Here is a 24764-nt window from a genome sequence, read left to right on the forward strand (position 1 = left end):
GTTTTGATCTAATTACGAAGAAGAGTTTTGTTCAAGGCTGTGAAGACCTCCCCATCCATCACTTGCCTCATGTCAGATTCGGTGCTTGTCTCTTGGCTTGATGTGTGGTGAAGACTCAGATGGAAGCAGGTGGCCAGACCCGGGGGAGTGTGTGCATTATTGCAGCTACTTCTCTAGCAGATCCAAAAGGAGAGTGAGTGACAAGATGATGCTTCTTCCTGCTTAGCCAGCTGAACAGATGGGCCTGGGTACGGACCAGCCAGTGTCTCTTTAAAGTTTGCTTCTTTATACTCTAAGGCAGTCATCCCACACCTTTTTGATACCAGGGGCCAGTTTCATGCAACTCAGTTTTCCCACAGACCTGGTCAGGGGTAGTGTTGGGATATTTCAAGCATGTTACATTTACTGAGTTCATTGAACAGGAGAAGGTGGATCTCTGGCAGCAATACGAGCGATGGGGAGCAGCTGTAAATACAGATGAAGCTGCTTCACTCACTCGCCCGCCGCTCACCTCCTGCCGCTCAGCTGGGGTTCCTAACAGGCCACGGACCAATACCGGTCTGTGGCCCAGGAGTTGCTGACCCCTGCTCTTGGGTAACTCTGCCATGGGCCTCACGTCACTGTCCACTTCTCTTCCTCCATGCCTCACTCACTTAGTATCTGATACTTTGTCTAGTGGAAGAGGCTCAGCCCCGAAGAGCAAAGGACAGTTGATAGAAGTTGATGAACTAAAAGCAGTTAAAGAAAGATTCTGTTACTTCTCATTTTTAATCCACTCACAAAACAGTTGTCTCCTGGGAGAGCTGGGATACAGAATGGTTGGGATACAAGATTGCCTGTTTTAGAAGCTTTAGGTATATGTCTTACTGGAGGAAATGATCTACAAGAAAATAATCCTCCAAGTTTTCTTCAATTCTTAGAGTCAAATAGAGAGAAGACAGAAAGGAAGGTTTAGGGTTGGTTTTGATATTCATATAATACTTTGTGTTTTATATGTATTTTATATGTGTTTAGGGAGCAATGTTTTGTGGGGCCCACAACCTCTAGGATCTAATTCCTGATGATCTGAGGTGGAGCTGACGTAATAATAATAATAGAAATAAAGTGCACAATAAATGTAATGCCCTTGAATCATCCTGAAACCATCTCCCATCCCCGGTCAGTGGAAAAATTGTCTTCCATGAAACTGGTCCCTGATGCCAGAAAGGTTGAGGACCTTTGTATAAGTGCTTATTAGTTATCTCACAATTTCATTCAAAGTTATTTACCCAATTACTGCCTACTTGTCCTCCTTCCAGGGTGGAGGGCTATTTAAAGTAGTGAAAAACCCAAATACAAAAAAAGAGCAATGGCTGAGCACTACCACTATATTGTAGGTTCATCTGCCATGTTTTTTATGGGAAGTAAGTTGAAGATCTGAGACTGAAGAATAGACATAATAGGGATGTTACAGTATGACATCATGTAAGAATTAGGAATTTCTAAAACCAATGAGAAGTATGAAACATTGTGTTAGCTCAGTACCAACTTATTTCTGTGTTGGAAACCCCGATGTCTTGGGTCTGAAAAAATGCTTTCTCTTGTTACATCAGAAAGGTTTTTTGAAGACCATGAAAATGTTGTTGAAATCTTATCAGACTGGACAAGAGACACAGAAAATAAACTGTTATTTTTGGAGAAAGAGGAAAAATATGCTGTATTTAAAAACCCCCAGGTAAGATAATTTATATATTGTTAAACCATATAAAATATCCATTCTGTAATGTCAACTTGTGTCCTCACAAGATAGCTCACAAAATTTCACATTATTCATTATCTCACAAAATATCACAAATGTATTCCTTTCAAAGAAATACGAACTCAACGCTTAGGGGTCAGGACAGGGGCCCCTCATGCCCACGTGGTCCTGTCTCTTTGGGGTAAAGTGGTTGGGGCAGTAGAACCTTGCTGTCCTAATTAAAGCAACTTTGTTGACGAAGCAGCTGAGTCCCTCTCAGTTTCTCAGGCCGGTTGGCGTTGGGAAAGTTCCTCTTCCCAGTTAACTGTGGTCACAGAGTGGTCTGCTCATCCTAAAAAAGTGCCAGGTGTTCAGATGAACACAGGAACCTCAGCTGTAACCCAAAGAGTTTTGTTTTCCCAGCTGTGCTAACATGTAGCCCCCACTGTGCAAAGACCAGTGGGGCCCAAAACCAAAATAAGAAGTGTGAGGCCTGGGGTCTGTGGAGAGGGTGACCCACCTTGGTATTAACATTAGCCGACCTTCTTGCCTGGAGCCCCGAAGAATGTCTTTTTTCGGAGAATGTATGGTGAAAACAAATTAAGGTCACCTGCTTGCTGTCTTGCTGTTCGTTTCTTTTTATAAACATCTTTTATGTCTCTGACTTCAAAATTAATATCAATTTATTGGAAAAAAAACCTGAAAAGTAGAAGAAAGGAAATTTAAATATTCCCACAGTTCAGTGATCATCACTGTTGATACTTAAGGCAATTTTTGTTCCACTGTTCTGTTTCTTAACCGAAATTTGGTAGTGGTGGTAGTTTATTTAGTTGCATGGACGGAACCACAGTGGCATGCTTCCCCTTGGGTGCAGAAGGGCACCAGCCACCATGGGGGAAAATGACCTCATGGTCTCTGCCCTCCTTTCCAACCTCCCTCTCCTGCCAAGGTTCATCTCTGAGCATCCGGGACCAGGCCCAGCTGGAAGGAAAGTCATACAGGCATCCCATTTACAACCTCCAGAAGGGGCTTTTATTTTATTTTTTATTGGTTGATTTTACTTATTTGGCGACACTCGGCCTTAGTTGCAGCACTAAGGATCTTAGTTGCAGCAAGATCTTTAGTTGTGACATGCAGGCTTTTTGTTGAGGCATGTGCATTATCCCTGACCAGGGATCAAACCCGGGCCTCCTGCTTTGGAAGGGTGGAATCTTAACTTCTCGAGCACCAGGGAAGTCCCTGGGAGGGGCTTCTCCTTTAAAACAAAGTCGTCTCTTGACTTCAGTGCCCAGAGCCCCTGACTGGCCAGCGTGGGCCTGTGTATCCGTCAGGGGTGGAGGCGTGAACACACCCTGAGGATCTCAGTGGCTTCCAGCAGCAGGTATTTCCTCTCTCCTCGGGCCGGCAGGTCATCAGGTCCTCTGTCCCCGGCTCCACAGTGTAAGTCAGAGCAAGGGAGTGCCACGTGCCTCTAACTGTCCTCAGACCAGCAGCCACCTGTGAAACTGTCCTCCTGGTGAAGGGCAAGCGTGCCGGAGAGACCGTGGAAAAACACCATGCCACCTCTCAGGCCCTCTGCTCCCATGGACCCACATTCTGTTCTCCCACCCACATTCTGCTGGCCCAAGCAAGTCGTGTGGCCAAACCGAGCATAAGGTGGCAAGGACATGCGCTCCAGCCATCCCGGCGGGCAGGCACCGCACAGTCAGTAGCTGACGCATCGGTGAATTCTGACACAGGACGGAAGAGAGGACTTGGGGTGATGGTCTGGGCTGCATCAGCTGCTTGTTCACCAGGGCCCCAGAGATACCCAGTAATTTTTTTAATTGAAGTATGTTGGTTTATAACTTTTGTGTTAGATTCAAGTGTACAGGAAAGTGATTTGGTCATACACACACACACACACGTATATATTCTTTTTCAGATCATTTGCCATTACAGTTTAATACAAGATATTGAGTAGAGCTCCCTGAGCTATACAGTAGGTCCTTGTTGTTTTTCTTTTATATATAGTAGAGTGTGTATGTTAATCCCAGGCTCCTGCTTTCTCTTTCCCCTCGCCCCCACTATCCCCTTGGTAGCCATAAGTTGGTTTTCTGTGTCCGTGAATCTATTAATATTTCTGTTTTGTAGATAAGTTCATTTGTATCATTATTTTAGATTCCACATATAAGTGATACCATATGATAGTTCTTTCTCGTCTGACTTAATATGATGATCTCTAGGTCCATTCATGTTGCTGCAAATGGCATTATCTCATTCTTTTTATGGCTGAGTGGTATTCCATTGTATTTATGTTCCACACCTTCTTTATCTGTTCATCTGTCAATGGATGTTTAGTTTGCTTCAAAGAGCCCCAGTTTTTAACCACCTCTGGGCCTTTGTCCATGCTGTTCCTCCTGCCCTGCTGCTCTCTTTATTTATTTTCCTCTGTCTGAATATGAACACCTTTCAAGGCACAGTTACAACTTTGACCTGCTTTGTGAAGTCTTCCTTGATCATCTCACCCCACTGTAATTTCTTCCTCCCTGCCAACCTACAGAACTTGGCTCATTTTTAATTTGTGCAGTCTTATACGGTTCCCCCATCTATAGATATATAGCCATCTACTTACATTTATCTTCTCAGTGTGATAAAATGATTCTTAAAACAGTGATATTTTACATGTGAAGGGTACTCAGAAATATTTATTCATGGACTGATAAGTGTTTGCTTGATTTATTCATTATCCCAACAAGGTGATTTTAAAAAATGGATTTGCTGTTTCTTTCCTACCCTGCTGCTCTCAAAGTTTGCATTTTCAGAAGCTGTGAGAAAGAGGGGTGGACTGCAGCTGAAAGTCTCATTTCCCATTTTAAAGTTCCTTTATTTTTCAGCTCAGATTGTCCCTACCAGATAATGGATGAACTGTTAAATTCTGCCGCTTGCTACAGAGCCCTCCAAATTCTCACCCAAGAGCAATCAGTCCCTCTAAGGATTGCCCTGCGTGATCTCCAGCTTGGAATTTCATTAAAGCAAAAGCACAGTATAGTACTACCACCTGGAAGGGGAAAGGGGTATTCAGAAGCTGAAAAAGTGAGAGGGGTCTCTGAAAAGATAATGGCTTCACAATACCCTCATAAAATGAGACCCTTCATAGTTTAGAAAGGCTCTTGCCCTGTCTGTCCTGCAGAGGGCGACACATGCCCTCCTTTTCTCAAATGATGATGATCCGCACACGCTCTGCAGTCTTCATGTTCCTCTCCCTTATTTCAACACAGACACTATCACATTTTCCCAGGGCCCTAAAGCACGTGTGCTTGCTAGCAGCACACTGTGTATTCATTGTCAGGACTAAGTTATCACATTTTTTTAAATTTTGGTAAAATAAACATAACATAGAATTTAGCATTTTATTCACTTTTTAGTGTGCAGTTCAGTGATATTAAATCCATCCACACAATCATACTGGGTTCTTTCCTGTGGTGTTTAGAGCAGTTTAATACTGAGAGATTATGAGAAATTCAAAGCTCTGACCCTAATTGTTCTTGGGCAGTCACTTAACCTGTTTCCTTATCTGTGAAATAGCAACCACACCTACATTGTGGGGTTGCTGTGAGGGTGAAATGAAAAGTGTACCTGTAAGGCCTTAGTATAGAGTTCAGGCAGGTGGTATACGTTCCATATTATATTAGTCACAGTCTGCAAGCCAAATACATAAAATTAGAATAATTTCCAAACCCTATAGAATAACCACACTAATTCACAATATGCTGTCCTTTCAAATAATACATAAAAGTTTGTCTTTAAAAATGCATTAAAAGATAATTCAAGGATATCAACCTTGAATATTCACTGGAAGGACTGATGCTGAAGCTGAAGCTCCAGTACTCTGGCCACCTGACGAGAAGAGCTGACTCACTGGAAAAGATCCTGATGCTGGGAAAGACTGAGGGCAGGAGGAGAAGGGGACGACAGAGGATGAGATGGTTGGATGGCATCACCGACTTGATGGACATGAGTTTGAGCAAACTTGGGGAGATAGTGAAGGGCAGGGAAGCCTGGTGTGCTGCAATTCATGGGGTCACAAAGAGTCGGACATGACTGTGTGACTGAACAACAATAGAAAAGTAATTCAGTATTTATGGAAGGAGTTGTACCTGACTTATTTCCTCTATTTAAGTTAACAATTTGTCATCGTGACGCATTCTATTTCTAGGAGATCTCCTAATTTTACAAAGTTTGCTTTGCAGTTTGCTTCCTCTTTATTCTCAAACTTCAGTGTAAGTAGAAATCATCCAGGAAGTGTGCTGGAATGCAGATTCTCAGGTCCCCTGAGATTCCACTTCAGTAGGTTGGGGGCCCTGGGAACATGCATTTAAGAGATTTAGGGTGTTCTGGGGGTCACACTTGGGGAAACACTCCCATCATGTAAATAAACATTTGCGTCTAGACTCAGGAGGCTCCTTAACTTAGTCACTACCCTCCAGGGTTATATATTGTAGTTTTAATACATTTTTTTTCAGGCATTGTTTTATAAACCTTGTTTCCACCTGTAAGTCGTTAAATGCTTCAACTATGGTGGTGCTTCTGCCTGACATAGTCTACAAGCAGATGTTCCAAAAGGATAATCATGGGGAAGGCGAGGACCCTGGCTCCTCCGTGAGTCAGGGGCTGCTGGAATCAGAGTAGGTTTAGTCTCTCTGCCCTTGAACTGCACTGACCTCCAGTTTCAGGGGTAGTGGGTGTAGTGGTAAGAGCCCACACGTCAGACACACTTAGCTTTGGTGTTCATTCACACTGCAGTGCCCTAGCTGTTTAACCTGGCTGAGCTTCAGTCTCCTAACCTGTAAAGTGGAGGGGACTGTCACCTCGAAGCTTTGTCATTAGGATTGGAGGTGATGTTTGCAAAGTACCTGGCTGAGAATCTGCCATGTAGTATGTGCTCCCTCCAAATCGTGAGTGCTTCTAAATGGTGGTCTTCCTTGCCTTTGCTAAGCTGGTTCTCTTTCCAGAAATGTCCTTTCTGCTTCTCTTTGTCCCTGGAAGTTGCCAAGTAGCGAACTCTGTGTTGTGACTGACTCATGTAGTTTTAGAAAATTAAAATTGGTTGCCCACACTGATAAAAGTCCAGATTTCACGCTTCTCTGGAGAAGCCAGAATCTCTAGTCCTCAGGGACCCTACATGGTCACGAAAGGCCTGGGATCTGGGATGCTCCACTGTCCTCCAGTTCTGGGCTTTTCCAAGGGCCCTGGGGTCTCCAGGCCTCCCCCATTTGACACGGAATTCTAGACCGTGGTTAAATTAAATGGCAGTTGTATCCTTTGCTGGTGTTTTCCCTCTTGTGGTTGCTTCCTCATTGATTTTAACTGTGCGGGGAAGGGCAGGTGTCACTTCTGGCCCATGGGGCAGTGCTCAGCGCTGGGTAAGCCCCTCGGTAAGCACTTGGTTGACAGAGACCATACGCTGTGGTCCTCAGTTTACCTCCTCCAGGTATGTGTCCCTCTCTGGCAAGACCGCAGGTTCTGTGCAGGGCCTACCATGGTGACAAACCCTTACTGATCCTATCTTTTACTGTTTTATTTAGAATTTTTACCTGGATAACAAAGGAAAAAAAGAAAACAAAGAAACAAATGAGAAAATGAATGCGAAGAACAAGGAATCCTTGCTTGAGGTAAGATTAATTTTGCAGAGCAGTAGAAAAGAGAGGAATATTAGCTGTATCTTTTTAAACTATTTGCTTCTCAGAATAATGGGCAATTCAGAGAGACACTGAAATTTTAGCTTGGGGTTTAAGATCAAATCATTACTAAATTATAGCTATTTAGATCATTAAACTGGTTCTTGGAGTTGGTTGTTCAAAAGTATTGTTTTGGACAACATAGTTTACTCTTCATGAAGTTGGATTGGTAATTCTTGACTAAAAGACAACAATCCATATGAAACTCATCTCTAACATTCCATAGATTTCATTGCTTACATGCTCTTAACAGAAGTCAGGCGTGACTTCTTTGCAGTGAATTCTCCGATGCCCCTCCGGCAGGCGGGTGTGGTAGAAAGTGTGAGATGGCAGTTGGGAATCTGATCCAAGTTTGGTTCTGCCTGCTGAGGTTCATGTGTTATTGGGTAAGTCCCAGAACCTTGGTTTCCTGTATCGTATTGCATTATTACAAAGATTTAGGAAAAGAGTGGAAGCACCATGTGTAAAGTATGGTACACATGTCTGATTATCACTCAAGGCTGTATTGCTGAAGTTCGTTTGATGGTTGATTTTTTTGAAACTTCTGAATGACTTTCACCTTGCAACTTTGCTAAAAATTGAGGCTTTGGTCCCCACCTATAATGCAGATGCCTGCCAGGTCACAGGTCACAAATGGGCATGGGAGCCCCAGATTGTTGTTGTCGCAACAACATGATGACCTTTTGAATTAGGAGATTTTCGGCTTCTCTTGAAAAGTCAGAAGACCTGGTGACACCTGGGCCCACATTCCCCCCTGGAGCCAGTTCACTGATGCTCATCATGAGGAAAAAAATGTATAACTGTGTGGGGTGATAGATGTTAACTACACTTATAATGGTGATCATTTTGCAATATATACATGCATCAAATTATTAGGTCGTATACCTAAATCTAATGCAATATTCTATGTCAACTGTATCTCAATTTAAAAGTATACCAAAAATAAAATACTGATTTATACATATTTTATGTCCAGAATTAATGATAGAATTTTTCTATTTACTAGCAGTGAAATCATAACTTTTCCACTTACAGGTAAAGGAATAAATTATATATTTATCAACCTACAGTAACAGAAATAGATTTTATGTAATACTTCTACAATACGTACCAAGATTGCTCTCACTACCTTCCTTATGAAGTTGGGGCTATCAGCATTCTTATTTTGCAGGTAAAGGCACTGAGGTTGAATCACTTGCTCAGAATCACAGAGCTAAGTGGTCAAGAAGCCTGGAAGTCGAACTCTGGAGCTGAAATTCAGTCAACATGTTCTTCCTGTCTTTTGGCAAATAGTACGCAGTGTCAATATATGCATTCAATTAGAGCTGTAGACAAAATGATTTTTAGCTTGCAGGCTAGCTTGCCACAGTTTATTTCAATGTGAACAAAATATATGTTTTATCTCTGATGGGTTTTATATCATTGGAATCTCAATTTCAGGAGAGTTTCTGCGGAACATCCGTCATTGTGCCAGAACTCGAGGGAGCTCTTTATTTGAAAGAAGATGGGAAGAAATCCTGGAAAAGGCGCTATTTTCTTTTACGAGCTTCTGGAATTTATTATGTCCCCAAAGGAAAGACTAAGGTCAGAAAGAAAAAAAAATATGCTTATAAAAACGGCATTTCATGAAAGTGCGAGTCACTTAGTCGTGTCCAACTCTTTGCAACCCCATGGACTTACACCATCCATGGAATTCTCTAGGCCAGAATACTGCAGTGGGTAGCCTTTCCCAATACTGGAATGGGTAGCCTTTCCCTTCTCCAGGGGATCTTCCCAACCCAGGGATCAAACCCAGGTCTCCTGCGTTGCAGGCAGATTGTTTTCCAGCTGAGCCACAAGGGAAGCCCAAGAACACTGGAGTGGGTAGCCTATCCCTTCTCCAGCGGATCTTCCCAACCCAGGAATTGAACTGGGGTCTCCTGCATTGAAGGTGCATACTTTACCAGCTGAGCTACCAGGGAAAAACTAAAGAAATCCTCAGGTGGAAATGTCAGTACTCTACCTTTTGCTGTGAGATTCATGTGATGACAGGGTTTATTCAAATAAATATACTTTTAGGACAGAATTACAGAAATCCTTCTGAATCTTTCAGTTGCTTTCTTTTAAAGGTGAAGAAATCTATCTACTTTAAAAGTCAGGTCTCAGAAATTATGGCCAAAGCATTTCTCTAAAGATTCATTCACTTTTTTACATATTGATTTCAGAGGACTTTTTTCCCTTCCTTTTTACTCTATTGTTCTGTAGGCATAAAAGTATGACATCTTTTATCTGGAATCATACATCTGGGTATAGCCAAATTGGGGGACAGTTTAGCAAGATCTAGGCAAATGTAAAAGGGAATACCCCTTCAAAGGCCGGCTTCATGTTTAGCAATCTACCCCACAGAGTATTTTTTGTAATAGCAAGATATTAAAATAACCTCTAGTTATCTATAGTAGGATGGTTAAAGAAATAATTACATCTGTACAGTGTAATGTTATCTAGCTATATAATGTGATATAGCCTTTCATACATCCTGACATAGAAAGACCCCAAGATATAATGTTAAGAAAAAGAATAAATTAATGACAAAATATTAAGAGTAAAATCTCATTTATATTTTTAAAATTTTACATGTGAATATGTCTACACATACATAGGCATATAAATATATCCCCAAAAACATTTGGAAGAATCTCTTCTCTGGAGAAAAGAAATGAAAGGAGAAAAGAAGAATGAAGGAAGATTTTCATTTTTCTTTTAAATATATATTTATATTTAATTTATATTTAAATATAAATATATAATTATTTTTAAATTATGATGAATTATTTTTCTAATTAAAAAGACTATAACTTTAAAAATCCAGAAAAAAGGATTTCACAAGAAAAACATGTACTACCATATATAAAGGAATAATGGTGCATTGAGATGTAGTAATTCTGCCCTTTATTTTTTATTCTTTAAAAAACAGAATGTGAGAGGGGCAAAAAGTAATAGAACAAATTTGTAGTTGATGTGTCACCAAATATGTAGATTAGAAGTCTTCACAATGTATATTATACGTAAGGAGAGGATTCTGTTTCCATAGCAACACTGCCAGCCCTAAAGAGATGGCATGAAAGGAATCTCAAGAAGAGGTGCATGAGGTGTGTGCTGATTTTCTGAGCATCAGATACCACTCATTGTTCATCCACGAGGGATTTTTCTCCTAAATGCTCAGTCATGAAATCCATCAGTGACTTAGAATGGCTAAAGCCAAAATAAAACGTCTGACAAGGTGCTCAGTCACCTTGTCTGGACCACATCAATATAGTAACGATGTCTCGAGGTGAGCCGGTCATCTCTAGGGGTCCGTGTGCAGGAGCTAGGACAGCACTGTGATCTTCTGCTCCACCTGTGGCATGCTGTTTTGCCTTAGATGTGCCCTTTCACTTAAAATGTAGGCCTGGCTTTTAGAAGACTACATGGTAAATGGTTAAGTAACACTTGAAATTCTGTATTTTCCTACTAAAATGTAACCCTTCATTGTGCCGTGAACAACCTTGGGAAAATATGACCTGTCAGCTAGGTTGAGGTTATTTTTTCCTTCTCTTTCAGACATCTCGAGATCTGGCCTGTTTTATACAGTTTGAAAATGTCAACATTTACTATGGGATTCAGTGTAAAATGAAATACAAAGCACCCACTGACTACTGCTTTGTTTTAAAGGTAGGTTTTAAGTCCCTACCTTAGATGTGTGAGCAGTTTGAATTAGTTATTTCCTTTTAAGAAAAGAAATGTTCAGGGAGAGGGGTTCAGGATGGGGAACACATGTAAATCCATGGCTGATTCATGTCAATGTATGGCAAAAACCACTACACTATTGTAAAGTAATTAGCCTCCAACTAATAAAAATAAATGAAAAAAAAAGAAAATCAAAAATAAATAAAAATCAAAAAAAAAGAAAAGAAATGTTCAGTGTTAAATAGTTAACTACAAGCATAACATAATAAACTTTTTATTGTAAAGCAAAATAGGAGAGGAGAAAACATTTCTACCCAATTCAGATCATTTCCCCCAAAGTCTGTTACTGGGTCTAAAACTTTCAAGTTAGCCTGTCTGGATTTATTCATCACTTTATGAGAATAAAAGCTCTACATTTTGGACAGATTTTATTGACAAAATGATTGTTCAGTTCTTTACCAGGTCCTTCCTTATTCCATTGTAAGATATTTTGAGAAATTAGGAAGTTGACAAGACTTCCTAGAAAAATACAGAAAATAGAAAAAAAATCTTTTTCAAAAATAGTATTAGTGGGTCTTGAAACTTTTTAAAGTGCACATTATCAAAAGAGAGTATATATTATCAGGTGTCTGGTAAGGTTGACCTTAGCACCAGATTTTGGAAGGTTGGGCAGAAGTAACTTTTCTCTGCCAAATATAACAACTGATTCCTAGAAATGGACTCGAGGAATTTATGGAGCCCTTCTGGCCCTGACATTGCCTCCAGCACCACAAATTCCCCTTCACAAGTTCACACCAGAAGAACCCAGGTTATCTCATTCCATTCAGCTCGGGTGCAAGGCTGTGTGCAGAATTTCCTGCAAATATACTTTATTATTTTTTATTCAATTATAAACATTGCTGTGCAATGTTATATAAATTACAGGTGTTCAGTATAGTGATTCACCATTTTTAAAGTTTATACGCCATTTATAGTAATAAAATACTGGCATAGAAAGGGCCATGAGAACAATGGCAGACACATTATATATTGCATCTGCAATGCAGTGAGTTAAGCACTTTTCATACGTTAGTTAATAGATTGATTCATTTAATCCTTCATCAGCCTTCTACGGTAAGAGCCACAGTCCTCCCTCGTTTGCTTTCTTTGTTTTTGGCTGTGCTGGGTCTTCGTTGCTGTGCACAGGCTCTCTCTAGTTGCAGAGAGCAAAAGCTGCTCTCTCGTTGAGGCGCGTGGGCTTCTTCTTGTGGTGACTTCTCTTGCTGCGGCTCCCAGGTTCTAGAGCACGGGCTCCGTAGTTCTGGCGCACAGGCTTAGTTGCTCCATGGCATGTGGGATCTTCCCGGACCAGGGATCGAACCTGTGTCTCCTGCAACGGCAGGTGGATTCTTCACCACTGAGCCACCGGGCAAGCCTTCTCTGAAGTTTGTAGATGTGGAATCTGGGCACAGAGACTCTCAGCCAGGAAGTAGCTGGACCAGGATAAGAAGCCAAGGAGGGGGAGGGTGGGGTGGGGAGGCTGTTCTCTCAGATGCTGTTTGCCGGCACACAAAATCTCTTCTCTGCCTTCCCTAACCCCAGCCCCAGCCACTCTTGAACTGTGTCTTCATGGTGTTGCTCTCTGCCCTCGTGGCCCTCGTTTGCAATCCTGAGACTCAGAACTTATGAACACAGAGGCCCTCCTTTGCACACAGGCATCCCGATGCCTGCACGGCATAAAAATGTCTTCTGGCTCTAAGAGTCAACAGTCGGGGCTTCTCTGCTGGTGATGAAATGCGCTTCAGAGCAGACAAATATAATAAAAGTTGTCAGAAGCGGGTAAGGGCCCATAAACCCATGGCCAGTGACTGGAGCAGAGATGTTCAGCAAGAGAAAGCAGAGACCTCAGACCTAGAGGTCTCCAGGTTCCTAGTGCTGACTCACAAGCTTGAGACTAGGTCCCAGGATCATGGGTTGAACTATCTGGCCTGGGACGCAGGTCACCCTGGGCTGTACCAAGAATGGCGATGCTGAGACCCAGGGGAGGACCTCCCACGGACAGGGACGAGGGCTCTGAGGTGGAGAAAAATGCAGGCCTGACGATCAGAGAACAAACAGGAATCAGAACAAACAAACAACCCAACAGGAACATGCATTTCCCTTTTCTCAAAATGATGACCGATTCTGTACTCAAGCCAGGTTCCTTATGGGCAGTCACCCTGCTTGTTTTGCACTTAGGCACACTTCTCAGTTCCTTCCCCCAGTGCTAGGAATTTTTATTCATTTGCTGAGTAAAAGGGTCAGTCATCCTTTGGAGAACTTAATTTTTTTACAAACATTTTGGTCACTTATTTCCCTTTGTGTCCACGCTGGAGGGTGGAACACTCTTGATATGCAAATATTTCATGAGGGTGAGCAGATTGATAGAATTCAAAGAGAATGCACATACACTGCAGAAAGGGCTCAGGATTAGACTAGCGTGTTAAGAGAGCATGTGAGTCCACAGACATGCACAGGCTGAGAAGTTCAACCCGGGAGCTTCTTACTCAGGATGAACCCATGGATTATGACCGTCCATGGAGGGTGCTGCCAGGAAGATGGGAGTTTGAGTCCTGGCTCTGTCTCATGGCACAGTGTCAAGACTCGCTAAGCTTCACTGCCCTCTGCTATGAAGCTGAAATAACCCTTCCCGTGCAGATTAAACCATCTATGCCCGTAAGACCATTAGTGCAATGTTGACAGGCATAACCAGTGAGCAAGAATTGAAGTCATTCTTACTGCGCTCTAGTACAGTTAAACATGTCTGTTGACTGGCATTTCTCAAACTTGAGAGTACATGGGACTCGCCAGGAGAGCTGTTAAGACAGGTGGTTGGGCCCCCAGAGCTTCTGATGCTGTGGGTCTGGGATCTGGCCCAGGAATTTGCACGTCCACCAAGCTTCCAGGTGCTTATCTGCCTCTTCCTTCCCAGCTGTCACCTCTTCCAAAGAACCTTTCTCTGTTTTCCAACTTTTGCTGCAGACTTTACCATGCCATCAAGTGATCATACATTTGTTTACATACGTCTCCCTCAGCAACACCCCAGCCACCACTTCTTTAGGATGGTGTGAGTCACTTTTCCTCATCTCTAGCTAACCACTCAGAGGTATCTACCGAATGCACGAGCCCTCGCTTCTCATCAGGGTTCTGCCACTCAGTGTGACCTTGGATAAATAGCTTCACCTCTCTGGTCTGCCACTGTTTCGAGGATCTCTAAGATCCCTTTGGACAAGGGTCTGCAGTTGCCCTGACCTTTGTGTGCTGCGCGGCATGTCTCTGGGAGCTTCTCCCTTTCTGTGGTCAGGAGCAACCAAACCAACGGCAGAAAAGGCTGGCCAGTGGCACGGAGCTAGCATTTTTCCTTAAACTTCTTTGCAAACATTTTTCCAGCTAAAAGCTCAAGGGAGTAAACGCCTTGGCAAGGTCCCAAGCCATGACAGCAGACTAAGCTTAGGGACTTGCCGAGTGACGTCCCGGGAGCCTGTAGGGTTCCTGCCTCGATGGGCGAGCCAGAAAGGAACCTTGTGCCCACCAGGCAGCTCATCTTAGAATCATAAAATCCGAGGCTCACGAGTGATCTTTGAGGTCATCTTCAAGATCATCCAATGTTTAATTCTCCTGTGTCCAGTCCTGGTACACTTGTGATATGAGGAAGTTGGTGAGATGCACCCCATTAATGTTGGGGAGAATGAGCCAAAGTCTGGACATCAACCTCTTCATCACAGGAGGAGCTGTGGTTAGAACTCATGGTCAAGTGTTCTTGCCTGTGTTTTGTGCTCAGCAGCCACTGTGTTTAAAGGAAGAACCACATTTTACTCTGGATGAACATACTTAAGAAATTGTTGATTGGGCTGTTCAAATGGATCCCTCTGCCCAGACAGTTGCTTCCTGCCTTTCACTCCAAACACAATATGATTTACAGTCTGCTCCTGGGAACCCGGCTTTCCCATCACATGGCATGCACAAAAAAAAAAGAAAAGAAATTTTAATATACCAAGCCCAAGGTAACAAAAATCAAAATTTTTAATTCCTCCAGGAAAAAAAAAAAAAAAGCTGTTTTCTAAGAACAATTATAAACCCAGATTGCAGGGGTCACCCATGTTTTGCCCGTCTTACACAAGGACCAGACCAGAAAGTTCTGTTCTGGTTCAGTTGGAAAGTTTGGTTGGAAGTTAGGAAGCCGTGTTTCTGGTGCTGAAAGACAGGGATGTTCTATATGACCTTGGACCTGTAACACTCCGTCCCCTTCGCACCTGCCCATCACTGTTCTCTTTGACCAGGAGCTCCTGGAAGGCCCAGGTGACCCCCTAGTGCAGCACCCAGCTCACCGCCACTTAAAATTAGACAGAAATACTCCTCTGGGCTATGCATGTGGGTAAGAGATGACAGAATACAGGGCAAAACCCTGAATTCCTCATAGCAGAAATAACCCTAGGCCTGCATGAGAATCACAAAAGCATTAATTCCTTGACATGAGAATTACATCAGGTAAATTCCCTTATCAGATAAATGGAGAAGTGATTTGGATTTCTTGTAGGGCTAGAAACATAATAGACGTGGTTTCCAGATGTTCGAAAAGCAGGAATGGAGATGACTATTGATAATATAGTAAAAAGTGCTTGTGATAAATCATGTCAATTCTTTCCAAATTTAGCCTCTATAAAAAAGTACCCCTATTCCTAATTCTAAAATTGCTACCAGTGATTTTCGCCACCATCTCAGGAAATTTCAGACAGTGTGAGAATTTTCTAAACATTTTTTTGAAAGGTGTTAATTTGTGAAGAGTTTACAAATGGTCTTTGGAATGACTTTTTTCCAGCATCCCCAGATTCAGAAGGAGTCCCAGTATATCAAGTATCTGTGCTGTGATGACGCCAGAGCGCTAAGCCAGTGGGTCACGGGAATCAGGATCGCCAAGGTGAGGGAATGGGTGGACTCACCCCACCTTGAATCTGCCAGCTAGCATCCTGACATGGGTCCAATCTTTGTGCTACTTGGAAACAGCTGATTCATTCTTTTCTTTTTTTAATTAATTTATTTGGCTGCAGAAGATCTCAGTTGTGGCCTGTGGGATCTAGTTCCCTGACCGGGGATCAAACCCAGGCCCCCTGAATTGGGAGCTCAGAGTCTGGACCACGGGGAAAGTCCCAACACCTGATCCATTCTCACTAAGTCAATGCCATTAATGGATCAATGCCACAACTATCACCTTGTTTATTTGCCCATTGGTTTTTTATTGAGTTAAGTGGGAGTGGTTGACACATGGACCTCTCCCATGACCTGAGAAGCAGGGATTTATTTTCATATGAGCCATTGCAGATATTGAGTTTATGGATAGCTTTGCAAGTGTTATGCGTAATTAAGAAACATGAGATACAAGCTATGGCAAAATTACATAGAGACATATGTCATCACATTGCATAGCTAAAGCTCCCTTCTCATGGGGAGGTACAAATATTACCTGATTTTGCTAATCTGGAATATTATTTCACATATGAAAACATGGTTTGTGGATTTTTTTTTAATGGAAATACTTCTAAAAGTATGTCAGAAAAGGAGTAAAAAGAATAGTCATGAGGTCCTCTTTTCCCTGAATTTGTGGATTGCAATGGAGTGCAGAATTTGGGATAAATGGATTGCTCTGTTGCTTCTTTTGTGTTCTCTCTCTAGTATGGGAAGACGCTCTACGATAACTATCAGCGGGCCATGGCCAGGGCAGGGCTTGCCTCTCGGTGGACAAACCTGGGCACAGTCAACGCAGTGCCACCAGCCCCGCCTCCCACAGGTACCATGCAGGGGGGAGATTCTGACACCTGTTCCAAGCTCAGAGCTTGTTCTCAAACTTACCTAATGTATTTCATAGAAACAGGACTCTGTAGACGCTGTACTGAATACTCTTCCGTCCTGATGGTCAAATGTAAGATCCCCCAATACCTACCCCCCACATGCTTGTATCTCTTTATAAGTGACTTTTAGCAAAGCTCTGACCCTTTTATTCATGATATGCTTATGGAGAAGATGGTGGTCACCAGCTTAGGGTGAGCTTGTAGGAAGCTGTGTCTCCTCAGAGTATAAGTGTGATGATTGTCCAAGGCTCCATTAATGCCCAGCAGACTGCCCACACCAAGGGTGAGAGCATTCCTTGGTGTTTTGCCTCAGTAACATCACACCTAAGTCCTTGTACCCAATTCTGGATGTCACATCTGAATGTGACAGCTACTAGTTTGTATTTTAAGACACTGAGAGATGGAGTGGGTACTATGTTACTGCTGTTTATATATATACAAATTTGCATATACATATACACACAAATAGATCTATATATATACATATATATGTATACACACACACACACACACATATATATAATTTTTGGTCCTTATAGCAAGGTATACATTATTATCATTCACTTCACAGCTGAGAAAACTGAAGCTGTGAGAAGCTAGTATCTAGCTTGAAAAATATGCAGTTCTATGCCAGGATCCCAGGACAAAGACCAGACCTGGATGTATTATTACACCATTTTCTTCCACTTTCTCTCCTGCTCTCCTGTGTCCTTCTCATCAACACTGCTCCCTTCTTCAAAGAAACAAATTTAAAACCCTCTTATGACTCCAAATCCCCCTCTTACTGCTCCATCTGACAAGCAGACTATTCTAAAGGGTGGACTGTATTTGCTGTCTCTGTTATTCTACTTCCTGTTCACTCCCCAGGGCTTCCCAGGTGGCTCAGTGGTAAAGAATCTGCCTGCCAATGCAGGAGACCTGGGTTCAATCACTGGCCTGGGAAGATCCCGTAGAGAAGGAAATGGCAACCCACTCCAGTATTCTTGCCAGGGAAATCCTCTGGACAGAGGAGGCTGGCAGGCTACAGTCCATGGGGTCGCAAAAGAGTCAGACACGACTTAGTGTGTAAACAGCAATGTCTCTTCACTCTTCATAACCATTTCAGTCAGGTTCCTGCCTCTAGCACATCATGGAAAATGCTCTTGCGAAATCAAACTACTATAGACTTCTCTCTTTTTTTTTTTAATTTAAACTTTCCAGCTATACCCCACAGCATGGGGATCTCAGTTCCCCGACCAGGGATCAAACCCCAGTCCCCTGCATTGGCAGTGTAGAGTCTTAACCACTGGACTACCAAGGATGTCCCATAAACCCTTCTTTCTAGTTGACCTTTCAACAACCCCAGCACAACTGACCACTCCTGGAGCCAACCCCTTTTCTGGGGTATCACACACTCCACCTACACCCAACCTTAACTTCTCTAGCCACTCTTTTTCAACCTGCTCTAATAATTCTTCTTCTACCCCAACTTAAATTACCCAAGGCCGAGTCAATCCTAACCCTACTCTCATACTATCTCCCTAAGTGATCTGATCCACCCCCAGCACTGTCTACAGGCTCATCACCTATAACTGCATAAATCCAATCAAGGCTTCTCTGTTGACCTTCAAACCCGTGTATCCAACTGTCTGCTCAGTGGCTTCATCTGAATGCACCCTAGACCACAAACTCAACATCTGTAAAACCGAGCCCATCCTCTTCCTCTCCTGACTTACTCCCCCATGATTGTTCTGTTTCCACAAATAACATCACCATCTGCCCAATTATTCCTGCAGGAAACACGCAAGAAAAGCTCATTGTTGTCAAGTTGTGTCTGACTCTTCGCAACCCCATGGACTACAGCATGCCAAGCTTACCTGTCCTTCACTATTTCCCACAGTTTGCTCAAATTTATGTCCATTGAATCGATGATGCTATATAATCATCTCGTCCTCTGTCATCCCCTTCTCCTCCTTCCTTCAATCTTTCCCAGCCTCAGGGTCTTTTCCAGTGAGTCTGCTCTTCACATCAGGTGGCCAAAGTATTGGAGCTTCAACTTCAGCATCAGTCCTTCTGATGAATATTCAGGGTTAATTTCCTAAAGGAGTGATTGATCTCCTTGCAGTCCAAAGGACACTCAAGAGTCTTCTCCAGCACCACAATTTGAAAGCATCAGTTCTTTGGCACTCAGCTTTCTTTATAGTCCAACTCTCACATCCATACATGACTACTGGAAAATCCATAGCTGTGACCAGATGGACCTTTGTTGGCAAAGTAATGTCTCTGCTTTTTAATTTGCTGTCTAGGTTGGTCATAGCTTTTCCTCCAAGGAGCAAGCATCTGTTAATTTCATGGCTGCAGTCACTATCTGCAGTGATTTTGGAGCCCAAGAAAATAAATCTGTCACTGTTTCTATTGTTTTCCCATCTATTTGCCATGAAGTGATGGGACCGGGTGCCATGATCTTAGCTTTTTGAATGTTTAGTTTAAAGCCAGCTTGGTAAATGGTAGTTTTTCCAGAAGGAAGCAGAATGCTTGGCAGATAATAGGCTAGAATTTGAAGATGGTTGGGATGACAATAAATTAATACCTTGTAGGGTTTCTCTCAAAGTGAAGTAATATAAACACTCTTAATACTAAATGTTCAATACATGCTCAATCCATTTTCCTAAATGAAATGCTTAAATCCAATTTTTGAAGAACACTATCACAGCAGTCAGATGAGATGTCCATTGATCAAAAAAGAAGATCTTTCCTGTAATGGAAAATCCGTTAGTAAACGGTAAATTAACCCATGTTGGTTCTGCTGTAGAGTTTTATCAAAAATAAGCCCTACAGAGAACAAATGTGCTGAGATGTTAAACCATACTGGGAGTGTTCCTGCTTATTATTTTTTTGGAGCCTCTTGAGAGTAAGTAGATTGACTATCGTGTCCCTTTGCCCATTAAATCTTCCCTTTGTATCTTCTAAAAGAATAAAAAGTAAAATAAGGCCATTTTCTTACTAACAACAATGCAGTTATCAAATTTTGGGAATTTAACTTTTCATGTTGAGCGAGTATTTTTAGGTAAACCACAGCCTGTATTGCAGTTTGCCAGGTGTCTCGGTGATGCCATTGCAGCAGTGCTCCCTCCTAGCACGGGTTCCCTCCAGAATTGCATTTAGGCATCGTATCTCTTTCTTCCTCTTTCATTTGGGACATTTCCTCAGCCTTTCTTTGTCTATCAGGACATTAACATTTTTTAAAGAATAAGGGCCATTTATTTTATAGAATGTCCCTCAGTTTGGATGTGTCTGATGTTTCCTGATAATTCATCTCAAGTAATGCGTTTGGGGCAGGACTAAGCTGATGTGTCCTTTTCGGGGTACCCCCTTCGGAAGCCTATGGTGTCTGTGGCCCTTCGCTGGAAACATTCACTCTGACCACTTAGCTAAGGTGCTATCCGGTTTCTCTCCTGTGAAGCTTTTTCATGTTGTATTTAATAATTTGTACAGAGATACTTGGAGACAACAGAAGTGTCCGAGTCCTTATCAAACTTTCCCTTCTTCCGCTTTTCCTGGAGTGCTTAATAACCTTCTTTGAGTTGTTCTGTAGATTTATGGGCTTTTCAAAATATTGGGAAAATATCTGAAGAAGCAAGCACACAGTCATTTCATAAATGATTGACAGAAGAGCTGGTCCTGAGCAGAGAGCTAAGGCAAGCTCAGATGCACTCAAAAGGGAGACCTCATGTCCGGGGCTGGGAGGTAGTTCAGTTGTGGGAGGAGCAGCCACCCGCAACAGTCCCATCCCCACCCCGCCTCCACCCACCCCACCTCCCCCCACCCCACTTCTCCCACCCCACATCCCCCTATCCCACCTCCCCCCACCCCACCCCGAGGATGCCCTCTTAGGACCCAGAGATCAACACACAGCTTCTGACTCTCTCAGAACTGTGAAACCTCAGCTAGGCACACTTGTGCAAAAGGGCAAATAAAAAGACAGGAAAAGCAGCATATATCAGGACTTTCTGGGGAAAATAAATATAATTCCAGGGTATATTCAAGGTTTGTACATTTTGCTCAGTCCCCTCTGTCTGCTGTTTTTGTGCCCAAAGTATTTTTTTGTTGAGGATAATGTTCAAAAGTTGTTTCTGTACACAGCATGATGCGAACCCAGATACATCCATTTCAGAAAAAATCATCCACAGGAAGAATTCTTTTAGAAGGGAGGTTTTCGAGATTTATTCCTCAGTTACCAAAAGGTTTTTAAAAGCAGAGCATACTATTGCTTGGGACCCAAGTTAATCCAGATCCTGTGGCTTGGATAAAGCATTCACTTCCCTGAATGTTTTGTGGAACCTTATGAAGTATTGTTATAGAAACTCAGATTTTTTTGTAAACCCTGTGTACCTGTAAATCCTTTCACTTTGGAGACAAACTGCTTTATCTTTTCAGATTAACTCTCAAGAATGTTGAAAATACCTCACCGACTCTTCTTGTTTTTAGTGAAGTATAGTTGATTTACAATATTGTGTTAGTTTCAGGCGTACAGCAAAGGGATTCAGTTTTCTATTCAGATTATTTTCCATTATAGGTTCCTATAATGTGAGACACTGAATAGAGTTCCCTATGTTATACAGTAACTCCTTGTTGCTCACCTATTTTATGTACAATAGTTTGTCTCTGTTGATTCCATACTCCTAATTTTCCCTCCACCCTTATCTACTCTTCTCTGTCTCTGCCTCTTAGGAGTTAAAACAAGCACCACCCAAGCCAATGGTCAGATCCCCCAGGCAACACAGTCTATGAATACTGCTCTCGGAGAAGACCGGAGACACCTTGAAACAACCAAGGTAAGACTGGGGGTACCTGACCTACTTCTATCAGACTGTCACTTGTAAGCCCATATTCTAAACTGTGTTCAAGTAACTGCTCCTTTAAAAAAGAAAAAATACAGTTCCAACAATTCAAGTCACTATAATTTCATTTAGATAATTACTCCATATGTATATATATTATCTTAAAGTTACATAGGCTAGAAGGGAAAATTAAAACCAACTGCTACCAACACAGCTTCAGGAAAATGTAAGAATCTTTTTTAATTCTGAGGATTGGTGACTATTTTTAGTTTAGCTACACTTTTTTTTTTTTAGCTACACTTATTTTGACTGAAGTGATTTTTGTTTGTTTAATTCAAGTGGTTTTAGCCCTCTCTGAAAGTGGCACCTACATTTTAAACCCTTGGGATTTTAAATTATTTTTTTCTGAATAACTTAAAGCAGTGTGATGGTCAGAAGCCCTTTATTAAATGCTAACTGGGCCCCAAACCAAATTAGAAGAATACTGATAAGGTTCCACTGTAAAATATGCATTTTGTATTTTTCTGTTAATGTTCTACATACATCCTCAGGCTAATGGAGAATAAAACACATTTGAAAATAATAGCCAAATTGGTATAACATTCTCCATAACTTTTTTTTTTTCAGTAGAGGAGATATAATGAAGTTATTTAAATCTAAAATTTAGCTAAAAATTATAGTTACTAGTCCAGTTGCTAACATCTCAATTGACTATACAAGTTCCACTGAATATTTCTCATATGTGACTCAAACCAACTCTAAATATACCTTCAGAAGTTTTCCACCTCACACTCCCCTGTTACTTTGTCCCATCAGCCAGTGGTGGAAACAAGTCATATAGTTACTGAGCTGCTTATAATTTTTGAAAAAAAATTTAGGTCATTAAAAGGGCCACCTGGGAAGTCCTTATGTATGTACAGTAGCAAAATAATTTCAGACACCTGCTCCTGACAACTGCATTTCACAACCAGCTCAACTCAGACCAAGAAAAATGTTGTATCTGTGTATGCCTACAACCCTCGTAGGGCTTCTCTGGGGGCACAGTGGTAAAGAATCGACTGCCAAGCAGGAGGCTTCAGTTGGATCCCTGGGTGGGGAAGATCCCCTGGAGAAGGGCATGGCAACCCACTCCAGTATTCTTGCCTGGGAAATCCCATGGACGGAGGAGCCTGGAAGGCTACAGTCCAGGGGGTCCCAGAAGAGCTGGACACGACTTAGCGGCTTAAAAAACAACAAGGGTAAAGACTGAGGTAACCCCAAACTAAACTCTGTACCACTAGAGCTCTAAGACACTAGCAACCTTGTATCAAGCAGTTCCTAGAAGATACATTATTAGTATTATAATAAATAACCTCGTGAAATAGGGCAAAGTCTTCCATTTACGGAATACAAGGAAGATTAGCACCAGGTGATAACGTTAAATAATAATATTATTGATGATCCTGTTGAAGGGCATTTGGAGTCGTTCTCTGTCCTCGAGCACAGAAGGGCTAATTCAGGAACAACCTGGAGTCTCAGGACTGAGAGATAGGGGCCAACCCTGGCGGGGGTTGGGGGGCAGGGACAGATGCTTCCTAAATCCGCAGACTCACCTGTCCAGGTAAATGTCTTGGCCGCACGGCCGTGTGGTCACAAGCATAACGCTGTTGTCGCTTTGTTAAAGGACAAGAAGCCCGGCCTCGGCAGCCACGACCCCGGAGCGCCCAGGGCCCAGCCCCCTCCCAAGTCCAGCCTGCCTCCGCCGCCTCCTCCGGTGCGCCGGTCCTCGGACGTGGGCGGCGGCAGCCCGGGGACGCCCCCCAAGGCCAAGAGCGCGGCCGCTAGCTTCCCAGCCCAGCCCGACGACCTCCTGCCACCGCCCCCGCCGCCGCCGCCGCCCCTGGAGGACGACGAACTCCCCCCGCCACCCCCCGACTTTAACGACGCGCCCCCAGACTTCGTGCCTCCCCCGCCGCCATCGTTTGCGGGGGATGTGGGGTTCTCTCTGCCGCCACCGCCGCCACCCCCACCCGCCCTCGCCCCCGAACCCGCGAGGACGCCCCCGGTGGTCGTCAAAAGGCCGCCGCCTCCGCCGAAGAGGCAGGAAAACCCAGGACCGCCGGGCGGGGGAGGCGGGGAGCAAGATTTCATGTCGGATCTCATGAAAGCTTTGCAGAAGAAGAGAGGCAACGTGTCCTAAAGGGAAGCTTAGAAATACCTTTTGGTGATGGGCGTAACATTGCTAGCCTGACGTGTATTTTTGCTACTTTGTTTCCATGACATCTCGTTCATTTTAGATACAGTATTGAAGTAGAATATGCAAATGTAAACTTCGCCCTGTTGCCCAAGTACATTAGTAATCCTTAACCTGCACAGAATTCAGGCTATCTGCGTCAATGTACGTATTTTTTCTGTGTATTCCCATTTCCATGGATTTTTATTTTCCCTTTCAGGTTAACTAAAATAATGTTTTTGTTCATTTATTTTATTATGTTCTGAACCATCAAATTAATAAAAGTTTAAAATGTTTTATCTGAAAATGGTATTTCTAGAAATATCAGTATAAATCTAGTGCAATATCAGTCCTATTTTATAATATATAATTGACCTTTTACAAATCCTAGGCCTTCTAAAGTCTTGTTGATCTTCGAAATATGTTCCATCTCTGTCTCAGTAACCTCCAGAATTTTCAGAGAAGTCGAAAGAGGACAAAGAAAAAACCAGGAGATGTAGAGTGAATTTAGTTTCTTTGAGATTTCATTTCATTGTTTGGTTGAAGTCCTGGACATACCCTAACTTGGTTTTGGTTTTCTAGTGGCTGAATAACATAGTAATTGGGGGTGGGGTGGGGAAGCATTTTAGATAGTTTTTGGATTCTCTGTTATTATATACTTTTATTTGCTATAAGTTGTTATGATGCTACAAATTGCTATAAAAATTTAGACAGGAAAAGGCAATC

The 24764-nt window shown here is 42.6% G+C and overlaps 1 protein-coding gene across 1 annotated transcript in view; it reads left to right on the top strand.

Annotated features, from left to right (window-relative positions):
- Positions 1-24335, top strand: part of LOC122448165 (amyloid beta precursor protein binding family B member 1 interacting protein) — a 71775-nt gene extending 47440 nt beyond the window's left edge. Inside the window, exons 7-14 of the mRNA XM_043479232.1 lie at positions 1593-1714; positions 7285-7371; positions 8878-9021; positions 11017-11127; positions 15980-16078; positions 16831-16945; positions 21717-21820; positions 23490-24335. Of these exons, the coding sequence (XP_043335167.1) occupies positions 1593-1714; positions 7285-7371; positions 8878-9021; positions 11017-11127; positions 15980-16078; positions 16831-16945; positions 21717-21820; positions 23490-24005 (1298 nt within the window). The 3' untranslated portion in view covers positions 24006-24335. The remainder of the gene's footprint in view (positions 1-1592; positions 1715-7284; positions 7372-8877; positions 9022-11016; positions 11128-15979; positions 16079-16830; positions 16946-21716; positions 21821-23489) is intronic.
- The last annotated feature ends 429 nt before the right edge of the window (positions 24336-24764 follow it).

This window comes from Cervus canadensis, chromosome 10 (genome assembly GCF_019320065.1).
Source record: "Cervus canadensis isolate Bull #8, Minnesota chromosome 10, ASM1932006v1, whole genome shotgun sequence".
NCBI lineage: Eukaryota > Metazoa > Chordata > Mammalia > Artiodactyla > Cervidae > Cervus > Cervus canadensis.